This window comes from Lissotriton helveticus, chromosome 4_1, assembly GCF_964261635.1.
Source record: "Lissotriton helveticus chromosome 4_1, aLisHel1.1, whole genome shotgun sequence".
In the NCBI taxonomy this organism is placed as follows: Eukaryota; Metazoa; Chordata; class Amphibia; order Caudata; family Salamandridae; genus Lissotriton; species Lissotriton helveticus.
In genome coordinates, this window is record NC_136063.1 from 1,088,486,449 (window position 1) to 1,088,511,824 (window position 25,376).

The 25,376-nt window shown below is 46.2% G+C and overlaps 1 protein-coding gene across 1 annotated transcript in view; it reads left to right on the forward strand.

The window, feature by feature from the left end:
* The window catches only part of ERP44 (endoplasmic reticulum protein 44), a 552,790-nt gene that overhangs the window by 163,366 nt on the left and 364,048 nt on the right, over positions 1-25,376 (forward strand). Inside the window, exon 6 of the mRNA XM_078687681.1 lies at positions 22,959-23,074. Within this exon, the coding sequence (XP_078543807.1) occupies positions 22,959-23,074 (116 nt within the window). The remainder of the gene's footprint in view (positions 1-22,958; positions 23,075-25,376) is intronic.

Genomic DNA, 25,376 nt, shown 5'->3' on the forward strand with positions numbered 1-25,376 from the left:
CGATTCCTCATACATGTTCATTAAATGCTGGGCGAGGAGGCTAGCATGTTCTTTATAAAAAGCAGCTGGTAAGCCATTGAGGCCAGGTGTTTTTTCACAAGGGAGAGCCCTAATAGTTTTGATAACTTCCTCCTCTGTGAATCAATCAATCAATCAAGACATTTATAGAGCGCGCTACTCACCCGTAGGGTCTCAAGGCGCTAGGAGGGGGGGTGCCGTTACTGCTCGAACAGCCAGGTCTTGAGCTTCTTCCTGAAGGAGAGGTGGTCTTGGGTCAGGCGCAGGTCGGTCGGGAGGGAGTTCCAGGTTTTGGCGGCCAGGTAGGAGAAGGACCTTCCTCCTGTTGTCGCTCTTCGGATGCGGGGGACGGCGGCGAGGGCGCGGCTGGTTGATCTGAGGTGGCGCTTGGGAGCGTAGAAGTTGATTCGGTTGTTGAGGTAGCTCGGGCCTTGGTCGTGTAGGGCTTTGTGTGCGTGGGTGAGGAGACGGAAGGTGATTCTTTTGTTGACGGGGAGCCAGTGCAGGTCTCTCAGATGTCCGGAGATGTGGCTGTTACGTGGGATGTCGAGGATGAGTCTGGCTGAGGCGTTCTGGATCCGCTGGAGTCTCTTCTGGAGCTTGGCGGTGGTTCCGGCGTAGAGGGCGTTGCCGTAGTCCAGTCGGCTGGTGACGAGGGCCTGGGTGACGGTCTTCCTGGTCTCGGTGGGGATCCACCAGAAGATCTTCCGTAGCATGCGTAGGATGTTGAAGCATGACGAGGAGACGGCGTTGACTTGTCTGGTCATGGAGAGGGAGGAGTCCAGGATGAAGGCCAGGTTGCGTGCGTGGTCCGTCGGTTTGGGTGCGGTGCCCAGGGCGGGGGGCCACCAGGAGTCGTCCCAGGCGGAGGGCGAGGAGCCCAGGATGAGGACCTCCGTCTTGTCTGAGTTCAGTTTCAGGCGGCTGGTCGTCCTCCACTCTGCTACAGCTCTCATCCCTTCGTGCAGGTTGGCTCTGGCGGCGGCGGGGTCGTTGGTCAGGGAGAGGATCAGCTGGGTGTCGTCGGCGTAGGAGATTATGTTGAGGTTGTGTTGGCGTGCGATGGCCGCGAGGGGGCTCATGTAGACGTTGAAGAGGGTGGGACTCAGCGAGGATCCTTGAGGGACGCCGCAGATGACTTCGGTGGCCACTGACTTGTACGGTGGTAGGCGGACTCTCTGTGTTCTTCCGTTGAGGAAGGAGGTGATCCATTCCAGTGCCTTCTCCTGGATTCCGATGTTGCCGAGGCGCTGCACTAGGGTGCGGTGGCAGACAGTGTCGAATGCCGCGGAGAGGTCCAGGAGGATGAGGGCCGCTGTTTCTCCGTTGTCCATCAGGTTTCGGATGTCATCGGTGGCAGCGATGAGGGCGGTCTCGGTGCTGTGGTTGGCTCGGAAGCCAGACTGTGAGGGGTCGAGGGATCCATTAGTCTCGAGGAAGGCGGCCAGCTGTTTGTTGACGGTCTTTTCGATGACTTTGGCCGGGAACCGGAGGAGCGAGATGGGACATCCAGGTAGGTCCTATGGCCCGCCTCCAGCCACAGCAACTGCAGTGTATCAAAAAATTCCTCCAGTTCAGGTGGAGTCATGTCTATCTGGGCCTGGTAGATGGAAATCTAGTAAGAAATAATTTCAGCCTGCACAGCTGATTGTCTTACACACCACTGATATACACCACCACTATATTCCATAGTAAAGGAATTTTCTAATCCCCCTCCTGCCTACCATCCACCATTGAGTCCCAAGAATGGGCTGATAGGCTCTCCACGTATTTTAAGGATAAAATTGACAAAATTCACAAGGCTTTTCCGTCAGAGACCGAACTTTCTAACACCAAGGACAATTACACATGCCCATCCAATCTGCCGACCCCGGAAGCCACTTCCCTGCCCAAACCCCTTCTCGAATTCCACGCTGTAACGGTGGAAGAAGTCACAGATAAATTAAGGAAAGTAAAATCAGGTTCCCCAAGTGATCCCGCATCTGCCCAGATCCTGACAAAAATAGCCCCTGCTATGATGTCTGAAATAACGGAAATCTTTAATTTATCAATAGCCCAAGCCATCTTCCCTGTGTCCTGGAAAGAAGCAACTGTAAGACCCATCTTAAAAAAGAATAATGCTGACCCAGAGCAACCAGTAAATTATCGTCCTATCTCCCTTTTGCCACTCTTTGGCAAAGTAATGGAATCGTTAATCAACTCCCAACTAACCAAATACCTAGAGGACAACATGCTACTGGACACCACCCAATCGGGCTTTAGAGCCTGCCACAGCACCGAGACCACTCTCCTGGAGGTTGTGGATAACATTCGGCTGTCTCTGGACGCCAAGAAATCGGCCATCCTGATCTTACTTGACCTGTCAGCGGCCTTCGACACCATCTCTCATACTGTCCTACTAAAACGGCTTACTGAGATTGGTGTCGAGGGTCAAGCACACAGATGGATTCAGAGCTATCTGACAGGGAGGCGGTCCAAGGTCAAAATAGGCCCGTTCTCATCATCTTACGTGGACAATGATAAAGGCGTCCCACAGGGTTCGATCCTAAGCCCTACCTTATTTGATATATACCTATCGCCTCTAGCTAAAGTAATCAAAGCACACGGCTTTGAGACGGTATCCTATGCCGACGATACCCAGATCCTGATAACCCTAGGACCAAACCACCTAGATGCCAAAGTGAGATTCAAACAGTGCATGATCTCCATCCAAGAATGGATGACAACCAACTACTTAATTTTCCCTCACCAGTCTCGGGGGAGCGGGCGTCTTTTGAAACCGGACCTGCCAAGCCTGGGGTGGCTAGCTTCACCTCCTTATTCCACTGGGACCCTGCCAGCTGTCTCCCCCCACTGCCGCAGCCTCTGACACCGTGCTGCGGCCGCCGAGCGGGGGAGACTACAATCCCTGGCGTGCTTTGCGGCAGGACGCCGCGAGAGCAGACTTCCGCGCCTGGAGGCGCTTCAAATTCCCTCACTAGACCCGCGTCGCGGGAGCGCGCGGGAGCGCCGGGCTAAGCCCGGGGAAAGGGCGGGCCCTCTGTGGCCCTCAGAGGCCAGAGGAGGACGGGACGGGGCACCCCACTTTATTGAACTCTGGACCTCGGAGTAGGATCACACGAAAGACATAAGGTACAGTTATTTACGGCTACTCCCCAGGCTCCTTACAGGCTTCTGCAGAGCCTTAATACAGCTGAATCGTTACGCAGCCGATCAATTCAGACCCAATTGTAACTGGCAGATTCCTTGTGCCATGACCCGTGGGGAGGAGGAGACCAGAAATACTCCGTCCCAGAGACACGCTTAAGGGGACAATGGACTATTTTGTTAACAGGGTAACTCCCCCTATTTTAAAAGAACTAGAGAGAATAGAACGATCCCCCGTTATGGAATGTCCCCCTAGTATATGTTCGCCTATACAGACCCCTGTTTCAGCACCGAGCTTATCGCTATTTGATGAATTAAATAAACTATGCAAGTCTACATATGCCCCTGTGGATTCAGGTAACATGCAAATCAACGCGCCTATTTTCACTATAGCACCCATTAGTCCTGAGCCCTGTAGCCAATCCCAATCCCAACTAATTAATAACTCCCAGGCTACTCCCCTTTCAGTACAATCAGAGTCAAATCTCAAACCTACAGGGCCACCACAGATTTCCTCCACCAAAAGGAAGAGAGTTGGGGTTATACAAATGGGGAGTCAGGCAAAGCAACAGAAACTAAAACCCAATTCTTCACTGCCCTACACTCCCATCACTGTCAGTACTGCCCCTACAGCACCCGTTGAGGCTTCTCTATTGGCCTCAATCGAAAGAATGTTGGAAGCGTAAATATCACCCCTGATAGAAAAAGTAATCAGCTTAGGGGATAGGCTCACGGGTGTCGAGGATGCGATTAAGGCTAACTCGCCACTCATAAAAAACCTGCCAGAACCTTCCCAGTCACAGCGCCCATTCGCCTTAGAAACGACTGAATCCGTCACACAACGTAAGACTACTCATAATCACTTAGCCTCTCCACAAAAAACAGCTTTAAACCTCCCGAAAGGAGGCTCAACTACTCGGAGCTCCTACTGTAGATCAGGGCCAAACAAAGCATCTAGGTTGCACAAGGGGCCACGGGCAAACAGTGAGATTACGTCATACAAAACCAATCTCCTACATTTGCCACCGGAGGCCGTTCCTTTTGTGTGCGTCCTCGCAGGAGCACCAGAATTGACCAAAGGGAAAAATGAAAGCCAACAGGATCTAACAAATAAAGTAACGTTTTGGCTAAGCAAAAATAGACCTCTGCCAACCAACATCGATGGCACTATACTATCTGTCAGAAGGGTGGGCTGGCTAGGACCTTTACCAAAAGACATTGCAGGAGATCTGATACTGGTAAAATTTAGGAGCAAATATGTCATCCCACATCTCGAATTATGGCGGCCACAAAGAGGTGATGGTCCCATTTCCACCTGGAGCATAACTGATTTCTACCCCAGAACATTATATGTCCGTCCCTATGTCAATAAGTGCAAAGTAATCACATGAAGGGTAGATTGGGACTTGTTCGGAGTGGCTATTTTTTTACCCACTTTTAATTATTTTGGACCACTCCTGGGTCAAACCTTGATGAACTAAAAAGTATGGTCAGAGACACTGCTTGTTTTTCTTTTTTAGATTTCATTTACGTAAGACAATGATTATGTGATTTTTTTGCAATTTTAACCCTTGGCCTATGTATATATTGTGTATATTGTCTTTCTTCTTTTTAATGTTAATTCTTTTTTTTTCTGATGATGTAATTTTTTATTATGTGATCTGACGTACTTTTATGATTATGAAATATAATCGAATAAAGTCTTTTTGAATTTGAAAAAAAAACTACAAAAAAAACCGACTTAATGCTAACGTCGCGGAAACAGAAATTCTGTTATTCTGTTATTCGGCAAGGCAAATAAAATTTGGACGGAAGAATGGTGGCCATCATCCCTAGGCCCTTGCCCAGCTCCAAAAAACTCAGCAAGGAATCTGGGAGTCATCATCGATGACAAACTGACCCTATGCCAACACATAAACAAAGTGGTTCACACCAGCATTGGGCTAATGAGAAGCCTTAGAAAAATCTTTAAGTGGATTCCTCTCGCCTCCCGGAAACCACTTATTCAGGGCCTCATAATCAGTCGCCTTGATTATGGAAACGCACTACTGGCTGATGCGAACGAAGGGCTCTTAACTAAACTTCAGACCCTGCAAAACTCTGCCGCAAGGTTGATCCTTGACCTCCCTCCCCGCACCCCCTCAGCCCCGTGCCTCAGGACTCTCCACTGGCTCCCAATAAGAAAACGCATCAAATTTAAGATCTGCTGCCTGGTGCATAAGTCCATTAATGGACAGGGACCAAAGTACCTTCAGAGAAAGCTCCAGGGCTACTGCCCGGGAAGGACTCTACGTTCATCAAATAAACACCTCTTAAATGTCCCAAAGGTCAGGACTGTCAGAAATGGGGATAGAAGTTTCTCCAAAATAGGCCCTACCACCTGGAATTCGTTACCACTATCTATTAGAACTGACCCAAACCACAAAACCTTCCGCAAGAATCTTAAAACCTGGCTATTTTAAATCTGTAAATTTCCCCCTGTCTCTCACTCCCTATCCTCCGCAAGCGCTCTGAGACCGAATGGTGACTTATGCGCTATACAAAAATAAATACATAAACATAAACTGATAATGAGCTGGAGGTAATTCAGGTATGTAATCGCTGGCCCTGGGCTTCCGAAGTAGCTCTGCCAGTGCCCTTCTGGCACCCTCTCTCTGTCTCCAGATCAACAGGCTCTAGTCTCCTTACTAAGGAAATATGTTTCCCTGATGGCCTCCTCCTGAAATTCATCTAGGTTGCCGCGGATTGCGTCCCAACACATTGCTATTTTTGCTGATTAAGAACTCCTGCTCCAATGCCTGTATTTCCCCTTCTAATCTCTCTAGGTCCCCACGCAATGACCATAGGGTTGATGGAGAATCAACTGATTCCTCGTTAAGACGGAAATATTCGGAAATGACTTGTCTGATGGTGCCATAAAAAGCTTGGTCTAAAAGCGCTCCCGATGGTAGCATCCAGGTAAAGGCTTTGGTGGGTCTGTCTGGGAGGTCTACCGTCAACTCCACCGGGGAGTGGTCGAACGGGTCTAGGGCAGATTCTGCACCTCTCCGACCCATATTGCCATATCTCAGGAGACCAGCCAATAGTTTATTCGTGACCAGGAGGATCCAGCGGACGCCACGCATGTACCGCGCATCTCATCAGGATGTCTATGCTGCCATACATCTATTAGGTCGCCCGCAGCTGAGTTGCCGCTCGGGGTAGGGACAGCGGGAGTCTCCTGACCTATCTTTTTGGGCATCGAGTATTACTTTGTAGTCCTACCCCCTAATCCACCCCCCCCCCCCCCCCCCCCCCAGATTATGACCCCGGGGCCAAAAGTGTTTGCCACTCCCTAGGCATCCGTGAAGAAGTCGGGGTCATCAGTGTTGTGGCCATATATTGGGATGAGTCTGATCGGGGATCCTTCCAAAGTGCATGCTGGTATGACATATCAACCCATCTTGCCCTAATTGCTGTGCGTGTGTGCCAGTGCACCACTTTTCTGATCAGGATGGCTACCCCACGAGTGTAATTTGAGTAGCATGCAGTATGTTTTTGCCCCACCCACCCTGATCTAATTGTGCAGCTACTATTCTAGCCACCTGTGCATCGTTTAGCCCGCGTACATTCCATGTGATACACTTAACCCTGGTCATGTGACCCTACTTGACATTTCATCTGTATGGTCGCATTGTTGCTGGTCCTGTCAAGAATGACAGTCGGTGGAATTAGAAGGAGAAAAAAGGCAGGGACTGCCACTTCCAACAGTACCAGTCTAAAAACAACTCCAAAAGAGCCTACCCCCACCTACTTCTGCCCCCCAATCAGGCTGAGCATAATACCTAATTATCCCACATTACCAACATGATTATATCTTTGTGCCTTGCAAGGGAAACAGCCCCAAGGGAGAAGTCTAGTAGCCCAACGTGTCCTCCCACAGCACTGAGCCTCAGGTCCTAGGTAAGTCTTAATGTGTTCCAAGTGAGTGAGAACATTAGTAGCTGGAATTACTCCCAATTTGCAGGGTTTATATTGTTGTTCTCTGCTAGTTCAACGCTGCTGTGTATCTAGTCATTGTCGCTAATGTGGTTTCCATCTTCTGTCTCTTTTCTGGGCTGGTCGGTGGTCTTGGTTAAGCGTAGGTTCTTGACAAAACGCGCTGCCTTCTTGGGGTCCATGAAGTAGGTGGTCTTGCCAGCGTGAAATACTCTGTTTTGCCAGATATAGGAGGGAGTATTTAACTTCCAGCTGTTCCAGGGGCTGTTTAATAGGTAGGAAGTCTCTTTTGGCTGCTTGAACTGCCAGGTTGAAGTCCCGGTAGAAGGGAATCCGAGTTCCTTGGTATACCACTTTTTGCATGTCTCTGGCAAGGCGTAGCACAGTATCTCAATCTTGATAGTTCAAGAGGCACAGGATTATAGGCCTTGCCGGCGTGCCCGGGGGAGGACGAGGACCAAGGACTAAGTGATGGGCATGCCCCACAATGCACATGGGCGAGAGTGACTCTCTGAATATGGTCCGCATGCATTTCTTCGATGTAGTTCTCTGCTCGTGTCATGGCAGTGGTCTCTGGCACCCCTATTATGCAAAGATTGTTTCAGCGCGATCTGGTTTCCAAGCCTTCATTTTTGTTACGAATCACCTCAATTACTTTCTCCATTCTGAGGAGTTTTTCACGGGTATCCATGCTTCCGTCTTCTAGCGCGGAGGTGCACTGTTCACCTGCTCCAGACGCACCCCATGTTTTGTCACCTTTTCCTTTAGGCGGTCAAAATATCAGATAGTCAATTTTGTTGTCGATGGCTGTGAGGGGCTGCTTCAAGTCTCTGAACATTTCTCGTACGTTCACTTCAAGAGAGGTCACGCTGGTTAGTTCTGCCAACAAGTGAACTTCCTCCACAGTCAGGGGGCCCGAGTGCGTTTTTTCTGCTCAAAGACTAGCCTCTGTTGTTTAGTGTCTGTTTTCCCCATTTCTGACCAGGTGTGATGCGCACAGTCACTGGGTTGTGCGCTTGTCCCAGTGGTGGCGGCAACTGTGCCTGGTATCGTTTGAGCAGTTGGTCAACTGTCTATGGGGGGAAGTATGTCTGTTGCAGATACTCGCTAGGTCTTTCTTACTCCAGGATGATTGGCCTTCGTGCAGCACCCCCCTCCCCGGTGGCACCACAGGTGTGCAGCTCCGACCGACTCACGTGCCAGGGCGCTGTTACAAACATGAGGCGCATAGGTGACTGTTCGATTGAGCCAGGTCAAAGCCCAGTCTGCAGTGAGCAGGGGCACAGCGTGCTGGGTAATCTGCGTTGGGCAACTAAAATTGCGCTGTGGTGTGGCCTGGCCAAAGGCAGGAGAATCACCACTCACAGTCCCTCCCGAATTTGCTGGGTGTTGTGTTCCTTATTGAGGCTGCAATGGTGTAATTGCGGAGGGGCAGGTGCCTCGTATTCCCAATGTGGGCCCTAGTAGTCGCCCCAGGTGCTGCCCACTGACTTTGTTAGTTTCAATGGGGGCTGCCGGCCTCTACAAACGCACTTGCAGCAGTCCCACCACAGTGCGGCTCACACACAGACAATTGAGGCACCCCGTGTGGCTCAGGGTGAGATTCCAGCCAGAAATCCTCACCACAGGTGAGACAGCACACCGGATGAGCCTGGGATGGGGTTGGGGGAGGGAGTGCTGTCGGCCACGCCACGGTACTTGCTGAGAGGCCTAATCTAAGCCTGGACAACTGCGCATGTGCCTGCTCCACGGTCAGTGCACAACCTTCCGGCAGTACCGATTGGTGTAGTGGCCTGGGCGTGCCTACCTGCTGGTGTCCAGGAGCTCGGGTGGCAGCCGCCTCATTTCTGCGGCCTCCAGTCTGGATGTGAAGTGCCGCTGCCCCAAACTCTGGTAGTAATTCAGTGCTCCTGGTGGCTATAGGCAGCGAGATTCATCACACTAAATGGTGCAGTCTTGCCGGTCCCATTCGTGCTGATTCATAGCTGTTAGTATAACTGAAAAAAATGGATTAATACGGAATCGCTCGCCTTGCCGTCAGAGCCTCGCTACAGAGCCGCCATCTTGAAGTTTGGCTCACTACCGCCCCCACTTGCAACACGAACTTGAATACACTTAAATAGACATGTAACAAATGTACTTCCTATTTAGTTGTGATTCCACAGGTCAACCTGTGGAAATATACTTTATGGGTACACTGGTGCAGGGGCACCCTTTTGTCCACAGGTTCAAAACCCAACAAAGTAGAGATCAGTACTGGAGTTGGGAATAAAAAGTTTATCAATCACTCATTAGTGGGACTACGTCCACACAGCACTCAAGTTCTGCCTGAGGTAGTACACTGGCTTCAAATACCAGTGCCCTGTAAATACAGGTTTTTTGCAGTGTAAGCATGTGAACAGAAATGGAAAGAACAGTTTTAGAAATATTTATCAGCAAACCAGGGCAGATGAAAACTACATGGCCAGCAAAGTGGGAGGGGGAGCAGGAGTGCTTATGGCAGCAGCGAATGATTGACAGTAAACAGATGTACTGGCAGCTACAAGCTCTTAGTACATACATTGCTTTTAGCTGAGTCAGGAAGTCTACTAAAATAGATAGCACAGGCAGAGTGAAAAGACGAAAGAATTACGAAGGAAACTTAAATGGGCACCGCAGCCAAAATGGCTGTTATGTCAAGTAAAATATTACACGTTTTCCACAGATGGCCCTTTTGGCATAAGCTAAGACATTTTTATGCTTTAAAAGGGGTACGATAAATGTTATACATATCAATTAGCCTCATGTTGCTGACATCTTTGATCTACTACTAAACGGGCATTTACATTTTGGATATTTATTTTTAGATGGTAGACAAGTAGTACAAGTGAAAATACAGAAGGAACAAAGCATTGGCCCACATTGGATACATAAACAAGAAGAGAATAGAATTGCAATAATTATAAATAAGGCCAAAAATATTTCTAAGCCCCCTACAGAATATACACTCCAGAACCATCCAGCCCAAGTCAATGTTACTGAATCTTGATATCTCTCAGTAGCTATTTTGTGTAGTTTGCAGATGACCGCATATACAGAAGGTAAATTGTCCGGTGTAAAGACACAACAGCTGGATCCGATGATACAGCATGCTCCAGTCTATAGGGTTCCCATGTGGTCTCTGTCTGGTCGACTACAGAGACATCAATTGTACGTTTTCCCGTACTACCAGCATAGTGATAGAACAATTGCAAATCTTGCTAGTAGGTTGGGGGGAGCTAAAAACACAGGTGGTAGAAGGAAGACTATGTAACAGGTCCCAGACCAGCCTGGAGGTAGGAAGTACTATGCCTTAGTTCCACAAACAAAAGAAGTGTGACGTGATGCAAGGAAGCTCCTTCGGCCTCTCGTAGACATCTGCAACACTGCAGTACAGTTACTGTGGCCCACTGGCACATCGCCTGTACTTTGTACACAAAGGGGGCCAGTGATCATGGCAACAGAGATAACAAGGGGTCCATTTTCTTTAGCCAACCTAGAATTTGAATACACATAGTTTGTTGCTGCACTTCTTTTACTATATTCTTCCATTTCCAAAGCAGTCCCTTTTGCTTGTGGGTCCCCATCTTTGTTGGGGTAACAGTCTTTGTTCATTAGAGACATGTAGAAGTTTGAACCAAGCTGGGCATGAGCCATTGTGAGAGAATGGCAGCGGTGACAACGGGATTCCTTTTATGTTCTGATGATGAGGAATCTTGCTACAAACCCAATAGTTAGTAGCATTGCTTAGCTGGTGTCTGATGCAACATTTGAAGCAATTAATTGTTTCTCAGATTTTGCCGGTATCCTTGTTCATGTTGCTGCAAATCAAAATGATGGTGTTCTTTTGCAGCAAGTAATGTAACAGTTATGTTAGGTAAGGAGGCTCCAGTCATTACTTCCTCCTCTAACCACATTTCAGTAGCGATGATTGCATCAGTCAAAGTCAGACCAAGGATGCAGATTGTACAGCCGTTGCACATTGTCGCAGCGATTTCCTCCTTCTTAGGCGAGTTAATTTTCATCGGCAAACAACAAAATAGATGATGCCCTAAGGTCCTGGGCAGGCGTTGGTTTCTTCACTAACATTGAGACGAGTAGTCACTAATATGCTACCCCCCTTTGTAATCAGTCTTTAACCACCCAGGACAGCGGCTCAAACAATTTCTTTCTGTGATGAAATGTCTTTCTTCCTGGATTTAAGCAGATATCTAGATATACTAGGAATCGCGTGGTCCGGGAAGACTTCCTCGGGTCCTTCAGGTGACGCAGCTCACCCTTTCTCAGTAATCATAATGTCGCGGTGATCTGTCAATGCAGATGTGCTTACGAGGGTATGCGGCATGGAATCGCCAGGCCGCGGATCGTGCCCTTCATCCTGCGACCTGTCTGGAAGAACTTCCCATACCTACTGATAAATAGAAAACAAGCTGTCAGTTAACTGGGACAAATAGTCACTCATCAACACATAGGGTACATCATGTATAGGGCAGGCTTAGGGACCCCCCTCAAATATTCATGGGCCTCCCAAAGACTATTTCATGCGATGTAAGGCCAAACCTGATGGAAAGTAGAGCTAGGGACAGTGCATCAGGCCATTTTAAAGACGTGGAAGCCTGTATTTTAGCCAATTTCAATTTCAGGGTGGAGTTGTAACGCTCCACCAGGCCTGCTGACTGTGGGTGAAAAGCAGCATGAAATGTCTGCTTAATTCCAAACACTTTCATGACATATTCTACAACTTGCCCAATGGAATGAGGTCCGTTGTCCATTTGCAGGACCTCAAAAGGTGCAGTTGGTGTTGCAAACCTTCCTGTTGGAGTTTGCGTTCACTTTCCAGGATTATACTGGAGACCAGACTGGACTATCTTTAGGTCTCAGCCATGCGAAAGCAGCGCATGCACTGCTCTCGCCAATGCGAGGGCTTCTTGGAATCAATACGCATTCCGAAGCTGTGTCTCAGCTCCGCCTGCAAATTCGATTGGCCTGCGTTATTTGTCATCACTTATTATTCCTGTCCTACTTTGCGGATTGTCCCGGACGGGTTGTAGCCCCTCCTGGTTGCCACCCTGTCCTTTTTAGGCCACACCCAGCGGGATAGGATCTTTTACTGACAACGTGACACTCTCTCCTTCATTAGTCAGTGTAGGCACTTTTTTTTTCATCAAAAAGAAAAGCGTTCCACAATGGCAACAGCTTGTTTTCACAATGGCAACAGCTTGTTTGTTTAGAGTTGATGGGTATCAATTGTGAACTTCTTTAAATCTAAATGTTTAGCAATGGCTGGCTTCAGCTTTATTTAACAATTGTGGGCATAGATTATTAGGGACTGTTATGATTTATCAGCGCGGCGCCTGTTTCACGAGCACCGCGTTGGTTTCGCTTTCACTGTTGGGTTGTTTTCCCAACTCCAGAGCCGGCAGGCGGACGAGACATTTGTCTGTGCTGCTTGACTCGGAGCAGGGGGCACTGCTGTTTGGGCCTGCCCTGCTCCTCACAGCTGCCCCAGCCATGGACAAGTCTACACTGAAGGGTGGAAAAATGGCTCAATTTTTAATGATGGAAGCAGGATGCCAATCCCCATTTTGGCACTTGCACAAAAATTGTTAGTGCGGGTCAACTGTATGCTCTTTGCCTTTTTAAACTGTACTTATGTATTCTGTAAATGTGAAGGAAAAAATCAGTATATAACGTGGCCTAGTACTATTTCAGCTACGGTCCCCTTTAATTCCACCCTGCTTTCTATAATCCGGTCGCAATCAAGCTATACATACACCATATTGTTCATACACACCAACTAATGTTCGAGAAGCTCTTTCTACCATCGAATGTTCTTTGCAAACACTACTACTCATTGGAATTAGGTTAGAGCTGTATCGTATATGTAAAATCTAATATTACATTGCTCATTCTCGATTCCAGTTTTGACTAGGCTCTTTTTACTGATTTTAATCATGGATTTGAGTAATAATAACAAGAAATGCATGTAAAGTAGCATTTAACTCCTCTGTACACAAATAATACATACCAACCTGCATGTGAGACTTAGTTTGATATGGTGGGGTTGTGGGAATGCCTCAATGTAAGAAATGTTGGTGGTATCATACGATTAGCCACCAGCATAGTGGGCTCTGAAAAGCAGATTAAAAACTCTGGATTGGACAAGGGTTGAGAGTCGAATGTGTAGCGTAACACCATAGCCGCCTACTTTGGAGCTGGCGATCCAGGCTACAGTCTCGGCGTCTGCTCAACAGCCTGTGATTCTGGGCAAATCACGTACCCACCTTATGCCTAGGGACAGCGCCTAGAGCTCCCCCAGGAGTGATTAGCAGCCTACACATTCGAGAACAGAATGGAAATTGTTTTGTCCCATAACTGGGTTGAATAATTTATGCAGTATGCTTTTGTTTGGAAACAGGAGCAAGAAGGCCATTATAAAAAGGTGGAGGGGTGTCTAAGGAAGAAAGGCAGGTAATGTTTTTCCTAAATATAACTAATTAGTTTACTGGAGGACACTACAGAAGAAAGGCTAATCATTAACTAATCTGCATATTTCCTGGTAAAGGCTTTAAGCACACACGAAGACTGTATTTTTGTTTCATACTGAGAGCCTTTAGTAAGGTGCTGGCACTATTGGACAGTGTAAAAAGTTAATAGATTTACATAGCTGTATGCATCCCTTCTCACATCCTTTATTTCACAAAAAGCTTTATGAAGTGAATAGGAGAAAATATACTCCATTTAGATGAGGTGAGCACCATGTATACTATTCTCCATTTATGGTCCTTCTCCGTACGAAATTCAGTTGAATGTGATTGTGAAAAGCTTAGTTGTCAGAATATCTTTGAACCAGTTGTTGTTTTGGTTCCGCTCTCATGTTTGCAGTGGGTTTGGTTTGTGCACTTCCCTCTACACATAGATCTGCGTGATAATCCGTATTCTTGCAGGTGAGTGCCGGCTCCAAGTGCGTGTACAGTTTGCTGCTTCCCGACCATGGCTATACAGAGACCCTACAGAGTGTCAGGAAGTGTTGTCACAGGAATGCGCATGCCTTACATATCACTCCAATCCCAGTCTTTCTAACTTGGCTAACAAGCATTAAGAATGCAATAGGTCTCGCCTTTCATTAAGTTATAGCCATTTGCTTTGCTATACAATACCATTAACAAAGCAATTGGCTTTAACTTAATCAAAGGCGAGACCTATTGCATTTTCAATGCTTGTTTATGCAGTGCCGGCAATATCAGGATGATCCCAAACTTACATAAGTTGTTTGTCCCATGTGAGGTGAGGAAACCCCTTTCTTTCCATAAGCGACCACAATTATGTGCCACCCTGAATGCGTACTGGCTGTCGGTAAATGTATTGACAAGTAAGTCTGTACTAAGCTCACGTGCTCTTTTTAGTGAGTGTAGTCTGGAGTTCCTAATACTGGTGCAGAACAAAGAGCTGGGCGTGACTGTTAGAAGGCATTCTGACATTCAGTAGTCCATGGGAAAGGCATTGGAGTGTCTTTAGTCAAGAAGGGCCCACAAAGGTTTAATAATATGCGAAAAAACTGGGGATGTACTGTCTACAAAAATAAAAGTAAGGCCAATTAGTGCACGTGCATCCTTCTGAGTGCGGGGTACAGGAGTGTCTAAAATGATCTGAATGTGGCCTGGTGTGAGTGAACGTCCCTCCTTAGACAGGAAGTGACCTAAATATGTAACCTGCTGTCTACAAAATTGTAATTTCTTTCTAGAGACTTTGTGATAACGGGAGGCAAGAAATGATAATAATAGTTTTCCTTCTTTACCCTTGATAAGACAGGATCTCTCAACCATTAAATAATTATCATTTAAAATAACACGCACACCTTCCGGTGTGCGTGTTATTTTATGGGTTTCCCTGGGCAGACTTGGTTAGCTAATAACTTGGTAGTGACGGCACTTGAAGACTTAAAGTTTGTTCCTTTCAGCTCTGGAACAATCCAATTTTACTCTGCATTATATAAACAAAGCTTTCATTCTGCCTCCACTACTTTGACTTTTTTTCTCGCACCAATGTTGTATTTTTTTAACTAAATCTTTTCTTTCACCCTTCCTATAGCACTTCACAACCTTCAGAAGCCTTGCAGACTCCCAACAGCACAGCCCACCCACATGAGGTGAAGGTGTGCAGGGAAGAACTGCCTTTTGCTCGCCCAGCGGGAATACACAAATAATTTATTTGGCCCTTTGAATATGAGAAGAGTTGACTGTGTCCTGTGTAACTTGTGTTTCTCCAGTGCTCGTGTGTGCCCTCTGTGCTCTCAGATTTTCTCGGAGAAAATGAGTTTACCTCTAAGGTGACCTGGGCACTTTGCACTAATGTGGAACAATATTTTTAAACAAAGTAGGACAACTTCACACAAGGAAAAAATATATATATAATTTCCTAATCGAGTTTACCATGGAATAGAGGGGCTAAAGGTCCAAAAGCTTACTAGGCTCAACATCTCAGACAGGGGTACAGACTTGGGCTTGCAGCCAATCAGAGCCTGTTTAACATTTCCCTCCACTGGAGAGATTTGTTTCCACATTTCCCATTGACTGTGATCAGCATCACCCATAGTGATATTTCTTTTTACGTAATTATGGGTGAAAGCAGGCATAGACGAGGTTTTTTAGGCTGCTAGATAAAAATAATTGATAGTCCGGGTATAGTAGGTATAGGGGGGGTAAAAGAATTTCTGCCTGTCGGTCGGACAAAATAGAGTTTAAAACTTGGTCTGACAGAAATCCATATGTTCCAGACGTCTGGAGATAGAAATGCCACACCTGTGAGAAAATAGATTACTAGACGGTTACACAAATTGGTACACAAAAATGATACCAAACATGAGGTCACCAGTGACCCTAGACTTTAATCTAATTCTCTACACAGCCATTATTGTAGGTCTAAAAATGCTTAACAAACTAAGTATTCTTCTACTTTTGAATGAGTTTGTATTTAGGTTGAATGCATGCTTATTGTTTAGTGTACTTTACCATTGTGCCCCTAAGACCTCTTGCTCCTATTCTTCATTCATGTTCAATCGCATTCTTGTTTAATTTGGACAACCGCTTGCTTAACGAGTTTTCCTTTAGCTATGACTTTACAAGTCACCCGCTCTGTTCTAAAGTAGACTCTTCACAATCAGCACAAGGTTTTGGCCTGTTCTTTTATCATGTATAACTGTGTGACGCTGTCTACTGATGCTTGCTGCTCTGCCTTGTTTTCACATTTCATATTTCTCATTACATTCCCCCCTCCAGTTATTTCAACTACTGTATCTAAACCTTGGTCTATGCTTGGCATCAAGTAATGTATTGCCCTGAGAATGAACTACTTGTGTTGGTGTCCTAACTGAAAACATCCCTCCCTCCTTTGTACCCATCATTCTACAACATGCTAGGACTAAGCATGTAATATAAAATATTAGCAGAGCCACAATAATTGGCAACAAGGCTCCCAACATTCATGATGACAGTAATGACAACCACCCACTAAACCAATTTTCAGAAGCACCTCCTTCATCTACCATTTTCTTCTGTAGATTATATGAAGTCTATATAGCCTCTGACAAAGTTCCATTCTCCGCATCATTTGCTGAAATAAAAGTACATAATGCATATCCAATTTTGCCACATACCCCTCCTTTCATGGGCGTATTAAGTTCAAGTACATAGCGGTGCTGCATGATCATCATTCTCATAGCACACAGCTTTTCCTTTATGGCATTAAATCCATCCTTTGTAGAATTGATGAACTTGAGCAACTTCCCATCGAGTTATCTGCATCCATTAAGCAATTGCCTTAGCCTGGACGAATGGCAGAATGCTTCCAAAGAACAGCTGTGCATCATTAAACAATTGGAGCTGTTAGGCAATATCGTACCAGATATTAGTGCCTTAATACTCTGCAGCTCTTTTCCTTTGATGATGGTGTAACAAAGGACGGCTCATGGGTGTTCATGTAAACTTGATATATTTATTCCAGGAATTACCAAAACAGGGGCGCACAAGGTATCAATGGAGCAGAGGCTTCCCCATTTTGGTGGTAACTGGGCGTACAGTAGTTTTGCAGTGTGAATCTTTTATGGATTAACACACTGTGCATTGTTCTGTCATCTAGTGTTCGGGTCCGGAATTTTTATCTTCTTTTTTTCCTTTTTTTCTTGTTGTTTGTGGGTGTTCCACCATTTGGTGTCCCTTGTGACATTGTCGTGCTTCCTTCGGAAGCTCCCACCTTTGGTCGCTGTATTCAGATTATTTTCTTCCGCCACTGAGTCTGGATCGACACGGAAGGAGCTCCGAATCTTTGGAGAGAAGAATTGCCGAAAATCGGGAACAAAGCTATAGTATGGTGATTCAAGATACCAGCCCTTGAACTAGGGTAGCGGAGGGCCCAGAGAGGGAAAAGAACAGCCTCGTCGACGACCGGAAGACAATGCGCTACAGGGGGCTCCTCTCTGGATGGTGATGGACAAAACACATTTCAAGGTTTGCCAGACTTAGCATCACAAGTTCGCCCAGAAGAACCAACATCCAGTCTGCAACCTCTGCCTACTGGTAGATGACAGAAGTGACGATTGCAGTGCATGTTCGGCATTCACCCTGAAGACCCTGAGGGTAAGGGAGATTCAGAGGAGAGACAAATATAACATGCAGGGACAGGGCACTGCACCATCGCTACAGGCCCTGGGCCTCTCCAGCGAAGAAGACCATGTCGCAGATGGCGACACAGACATGGACATCCAAGTCGTCGAGGTCGAAAAGAAAACTTTGAGAGAGGTAAGAGAACCATTGTCCTCGAAGAAAATAGACTAGTCTTGAAAGCCTCAAGGGCCTCGAAGGGAGCCTTGGCATCAAAACACTCGACGCCCGCAGCTGTATCCTAAGAAACCTACTATAGGATCCTTAGACAAGGACTCCGTAAAGACAAAGTCCCTCGAAAGATCCAAGACGGCAAGAGACAGTCCAGGAAAAGACGCATCAACATTGAAACAAGAGCGGTCGAAATCTGAAAAACCAATCAGTAGTCCATGGGAAAGGCATTGGAGTGTCTTTAGTCAAAAAGGGGCAACAAAGGTTTAATAATATGTGAAAAAACTGGGGATGCACTGTCTACAAAAAAAAAGGTAAGGCCAATCAGTGCACGGACATCCTTCTGAGTGCGGGGTATAGGAGTGTCTAAAATGATATGAATGTGGCCTGGTGTGAGTGAACGTCCCTCCTTAGACAGGAGGTGACCTAAATAGGTAACCTGCTGTCTACAAAATTGTAATTTCTTTCTAGAGACTTTGTGATAACGGGAGGCAAGAAATGATAATAATAGTGTTCCTTCTTTACACTAGGTACTGCATCCTCATTGATAAGACAGGATCTCTCAACCATTAAATAATTGTCATTTAAAATAACACGCACACCTTCTGCAGAACAACGTATTATGGCACGAAAATATTTAAGCATATCGATACCCACAATGTTGTCTGGCGTGTTAGGGGAAAACAAAAAATGGACATGCTACAGTGAATTTGTCAAGTCCGAATTCAAGTGAAAGTGGGCTAGGTGTACCATATTACTTAATGCTTCCTCGTGTGATTCAAAGGACAGATACATTTAGAAAATCAGACTTTGAGTTGGAACAGTACTTGCAGGAGCCAGATGAAATTAATTGCAGAGTTTGAAGGCTGGTACAGCAGAAAAACAATACTTAAAGACTGGACACAAGGCTGAAGACTGCTGCTTACACCAGGAAGAGTGACTGGCAAATTAGACTGGTGGCCGAAGGCTAGTACTGCTTGGTTCACTGAATTGGATAAATGTACTTGACTGAAAGAATGTTTGCCTCTTTGCCTTTCTTCATGCAAACTCTTCCGTTAGAGCTTTCACATTTACTTTTTTTGCCGGATCACTCTCGATGCTTAAAGTTGCAAGCCCCGACAGCCTTTCCTACGTCATTGTGCTTCGGAGATAGTTCTTGATTAATTTTAACTTTGAAAATGACCTTTCTGCACTGGCTACAGTAACTGGAATTGTAAGAAAAAGTTTCAGTGCTGTTACAACATCCAAAACACTGGGCAGAAATTGCATGGTTTCTCAAAAATAAAGTCAGCAAGATCCTTTATTGTGCCACGTGAGATAAGTTGTATTTGTTCTTTCAACACGGCTTTGAAAGCGATGAGTTGTTGTGGAAACTCTAGGGACAAGTCTTTTTCGTAATGAGCTGCCAGGGTCATGGCTGCTTCAAACAACTCATCCGCACTAGCGCTGAGGATTTGTGAAGGCATCCTGAAATGAAAGCATTTCATTATGGTGTTCATACCAGCAAATCAAGGTTTTATCTGATTTACAACAATATCAATGTAAGCATAAAACACAAACACCTTAAAATTGTCTTCAGGATTTCACAGCCTTTGGTCTTCACAGAGTTCATCGAAGTGCTTTTTTTTGCGTCGTGGTTGTTTTTTCGTAAAATGCAATTGAATTCCCCATGCAGCTGCAGGTGAAGATGCTGAGATTTTAACATCTTCAAACTGACCAACGTATTCGCTGCGCTACTTAACATATTTAATGCTTGCAAAAGGTCCAGATCTTTAGACTGAATCAGTTTGGAAACAATATTTATTGTCTCCAGCACTTTGGACTGGATTACAACCATTAACACAAGCTCAAAAGTCTCCATGCACTTCCTAAGACCCTGAGCTTCTGTGCGCTCCTCAACTTTTTTAGACTAAAGTAAAATGATGTCCATAAAACGATAGCGTAGAGCATGGAGAGCATCATGTCTGGATGCCCACGGTGTTGGACAGAGTCTCTTCAGTGTTGGCTTTGAATGAGTTGTGCTCTCTTTTGTAATTGTAAGAAGTTCCCACCGTTTGATGCTTTGGCTGAAAAATAAATATACTTTCTTCAGAATGTCATAAAATTCTGCAATTTCAGGAATGACATCCTCAAGGTTAAGATTTTTTGCAGGGGGGCAAGGCTGTGTGATTTTGGGATAATCCTCAGGTGGCGCAGCGACGTCTTCTCCTTGCTTGGTCCAGGCAAATTTTGCCAGTTGTTTTTGTGTGTGGGATTTTATTCCCTTGGTGCTGGCCATGTTGGGTGCATCGGTGTCAAGAGACGTAACTGTTTGTGGAGACACACCTGTACTAGCCGTCGCCTAACCGGAGGAAAGAACTACCCTCTGTCGGCCTGTCGGTGTTTCAGGTGAGTCTGCCAATTAGACAGGAATGCTAGTCGTCTCCATCTTGTAGCAGAGTTTCTATTTGGCCAGGTTGTGCGCCTACTACCACTCCGCCAAGTCCAGAGCATCAATTGCCAGCAGCAATATGTTGGCACCCAACCATACAGTCTCAGTCAGTGAGACCCCCTCCTCCGCCGCGTCTTGGATACTCAGGGAATCCGGTCAGCTCCGGATCTATGTCGTTTCTTCTACTCCGGTAGCCCACACAGGGATTCCATGGGAGGCAGGAGAACAGTGGGAGGCCAGATCGCCAGGAAGTGCCCCCTCCTCACAGCCGAGCACCCCGGGCAGGGAGTTAGTCTCTGTTTTACAATTGGGGGCGCAGTTCAAATTTGCCAGCCAACTGAAGCCTCGGGTGGGCGATGTCGCCCAGTTACCGCCGCAATCAACCTTCGCGGGCCTCTGTTGGGGTTACAAGAATAATGTAGGTACGCTACCCGCTGGTGCTATATAAAGGTGCCCCCGCTTAAAATTGTGGGTCTGGGGTCGAAGGGAGCCGTCGTGGTTCGGCGTCTGTTGGGTAGGCTCCTAAGCCGGGCCTCAATTTATGGGCCGCCTCCCTGCTGCCACCCTGTCTCACATGTAAGGCGAGGGCGTATTTGTCCCGAGTTCTCATTCTGGAGCCACCCGCTAGCTACCGCTCACCTCGCTCCTTTGGTGCCCACCGAGAAATGCTCAGTGTGCCCCGGTATCCTCGCGGGTAGGCCCCAAAGCCGGGGCCTCGATTTAGCCGCTCCTCCGGCCTGCTTTCAGCCTCTGCAGGCCCTGGGGGTCTCTCGCTCGCATCGCTATCCTCAGTGGAGCCCAGGTGTCCCCACGCCTGGGTGCTCTCCTACAGCAGCGAGTTCAGATTGTACTCCTCAAGCGTGCAGTGGAGCCGGTTCCAGAGCAGGAATGGGTTGAGATATGCTACTCTCATTACTTCCTGCTTCTCAAAAAGGTTGCTATTTCCATCCAGTTCCTAGACATCAGGGATTTTAACTGATTCCTCTAGCTCTGGTTTCAGTTAGTGCTGGAAGAGGACGACTGGATGATGTCTGTCAAGGTGCAGGATGCCTACATCTAATTATATGTAGTATCTATGCAATACCAGTTTGTGGTTCATCCTTTTGGCTTCACTTTCTCGCCGCGAGTCTGTCAGCAGGGAATCCCTGTATTCCCGTACCTGGATGACTAGCCCTTAAAAGAAAGTTTGCCAAAGATGATGTCTCTCCATTTGCACACAACAGCCAAATTGCTGTTCGATCTGGTCTTTTCCATCAATAAGCCCAAATCTCACTAGGTACCTCTCAGCGCATCCTGTTCATAGGGGGAGCACTAGACACCACAGTGAATTAAGCCTGCCCTCCTCCTCTGAGGGTTCATGACATTCAGGCTATAATTCCGATATTACAGAATAAATCGATCATTTCGGTCCTGACTGTCTTGCACTTGCTTTGTTTGCCTGCATTCTGTTGGTCACCTATGCATGCTGGTGTATGAGGGCCCTCCAGTGGTGCCTCCAAAAACAGTGGTTGCAACATAGTAGAGATCTTCACATTTGTATCAAAATCTCTATGGGCACTGCAATGAACCTACAATGGTGGGGTGTGGACAGCAATCTCTCCCAAGGAAGGCCGCCCCCCCCATCCCCCTCTGGTGACAAGTTATTACAGATACCGCCATTGTACGGTGGGGAGCACATCTGGAAGAGTGGCAGATCAAAGGCCTCTGATCCTCAGAAGAACCTTTATTGCACATCAGTCTGTTGGAATTACTGGTGATGCATCTGCCACTCGAGGCCTTTTTTTTCATACCCTGTTCAGAACTTGACGAACAATGAAACTGTGATGTGGTATATCAACAAGCAGCATTCATGCTGGACTGATATGTTGGATTTAGAAGATACCCACTTTGTATATATTTATCATATGTTAATTATAGCACTACTGCTCCCATTAGAACTGCGCCATCTGCACCTTTTTTTAATACACGGATTGGCACCATTGATGAAAGTATGTAATAAGTGTCATTTGCAATACATGATCTATACTATTGACATGTATATGTACCTTATGGTATGACTGGAGTGAGCCCTAAGGAAACCTTTGTTTTACATAACAAGACGGGGTAGGAGATTAATAGATTTTAATATTCTGGTCCCAACTGCAGATGACAGAAGTAAGGGGAAAGCAGCAGCAGAAAAAGCTGCAAACCGACAGTTTATAGGTATGTAAATGTTTTCTTTAGTATTGTCGTCATCCTTGTATTTACATATTTCCATTCTCATCCTTCCCATCCTCCACAGCTTTTGTTTTATTCTACTGACTTCCACTAAAGTAATTTAAGATTATTCTGGATCCAGGCTATTATAAAGACACTAATTCTGATAGAGGTGCAGGTCCTAATAATGTAGGGAAATAGTTGAAATGTACATTTACATAAAGGATTTCCGAATGTTCATAAACTCTTGAACAGAAAATCAAAGTGTGTATATTTATGGTAGATGCCAATGCTAGAGAATCATTGTTACAATCCTGTATATATTTTTTTTAAATTTTCAGCACAGTAAACGAAGTATTATTGGGTTTTTTGAGCATAAAGATTCAGATAACTACAGAACCTTTGAGCGAGTAGCAAATATTTTGCATGATGATTGTGTCTTCCGTGCTGCATTTGGGTGAGTTTTTAAGCATGCCATTAAGCCCCCTTTACTGTGTTCTATGATCATTTTTCTAATTAGGTTGTTTGACTTAGATCTGCCACTGCCCTATAAATTCTGTATTTTTGTAAACAATTGTGACACTGATCTATACTATTTAACATGAATTTATTTTCATTACTTTTTCAACAGTTTTATGGTTATGCATTAAAAGATAAACTAGGAAAACATATTGCAAATTGGATTTGTCAAAACCACAACATTTGTTTTTAACAATTTGCACAACATACAGATAGTAATACACCCAGAGTTGCATTCAAATTGGTCAGTGGGCAACATCTGTACAACGGAGGTAGAAGGTAGGGACAAAAAAGGTCCACTCAGCTTAATGAACACAGCCATATCAAGAATGCTCCTCAAATACATTGTCCCCTTGCCCCTGTTTGGGCAAGCCTTGACCCTCTAACAGGATACAGTGATGTCAGACCAAGAGAGAATGTGTTTTTCCAGTGGATAATGACATTGGTACCTCAGCAATAATTTGCAGTCCTGTGGGAGATGTTCAGTTGTCAAACAGGTATCAGGCTCCGCTGCCTGTCTATGTAGTCTGTCAACATAATTAATGGAAAGTTCAAGGTACATTGCATCTCAAATGACGTTGGTTTCAACAGACTCAAAAGTTGCAAAGTGGCAAGAGGGACTGTGCCTTTTCTGAACTTCTGAATCAACTCCCCACTTACAGGATGATGTAAATGTAAAGGTAATTTGTACTTGTAAAGCGCACTAATACCCATGGGTGTCCTGGTGCTGTAACGCATACCGCTGTGGGACCCTTCCTGGTTTTTCCCTGTGAAATGTCCACTCCTGGGCATCCCCAAGGTGAAGCCAGGCATCCCAGCGCTGTTGGGGCCGTTGTGGAGATTAGGTAAGCTATTGCCCAGAGTTGCAGAGTGGGACCCATGATTAGAATAGGCACCGAGGCGAGAATTATGAGGTCCGAGGAAATTGAGCCCAAGACTCGCCGAGGCGGGAATTGAACCCTGGTCTCGGGCCAGACCTCTGGATCAGGGTCTGCCGCTCTAACCATTGAGCCATAATTCTCCACGATGTCGATTTCCATGTCATGACGGCCCTGCATTTAGCAAGCAGTGTCTTAGGAAAATACATTTGCTGAGCAGATTTCGTGGTCTGTGGCTATGATAGTAGGCTGAGGAGATAAGCTGCTAGGTCTATTCAAATCGGCCCATTCCAATCAGTGTCCACACTGAATGGAATGGTCTTCTGTTCCCAGAAGAAATGCAGTCATGGGCACAGTCAGGCCATGTGGAGCCATCCACTTGTCATCTATGATTGGTGCGTGGGGCTTATTATCTGGTCTTGTAGAGTTCTCAGAAAATCTGGTGTAGGAGAGTAGGGTCTGCTATCCTATGGTCACCCCAAATTTTTGCTTTTTGCTTCACTGGTTTATGACTTAATGTGGCCGTGGGCCTGCTAATCAGACCCACCGCCTGCTGTTCTCTCTCTAAATTGTAACCTATGCACTCTAGGTGCATAACGAAATTAGAACTGGTTCACCTTATTGGCCCCTGTAACAGTGTACCCAGGTACCCAGGGCATAGGTGCTTCCAAGGCCTACCAGGGGCTGCAGCACGTATTGTGCCACCCCTGGACTGGCCTCCATATTTGACACAACTGGCTGATCACTCAGCTGGGGTAAGTCGGTGTAACCACCCCTTACTTAGGTGTAGTATGCCTATACCTAACCTAAAATGGACACATTTGTTCCTATCAGCCACTCCTATGGAAGGCCTCATCAATCCTGGAGGCAGAGTGCTTGGAAATATGTGAGATGGTGCTTTGGCATGAGCTGAGCCTGTCTGCAGCTTTCGGAACCATGTCCTTTAGCTGTTTCATGATACTGCCATACCATATACTCTTAAGTGCATTATAATCCTCGTGGTTAAATGCTATCTTGGGTTTGGCTTTATCAAAACGTGTCGAGTAAGGTGTCATACGAATTGGAATACTACCCCCTCGCCAGTTCTGGCGACGGGGGTAGCATTCCACCCTCCTAGAGGGACACGACATGTACCTAACCTGAACCCCGGTTAAAGTTAAACAGAGCCTCAGCATCACAAAATGGATGCTGCCACCACAGACACAAGTCTGACCTCCTGTTGCTGGGAGTCCTTCCAGCGAGGGCAGCTTGGACAAAGGGTTTCCTGCCTTGGGAGGTGCTAGCACCACCCCAGACAGGAGTTTGTGTATTGGGTAGGACAGGGCTGAATAGAATCAGACATGCCTGGGGCACACAAGGTGT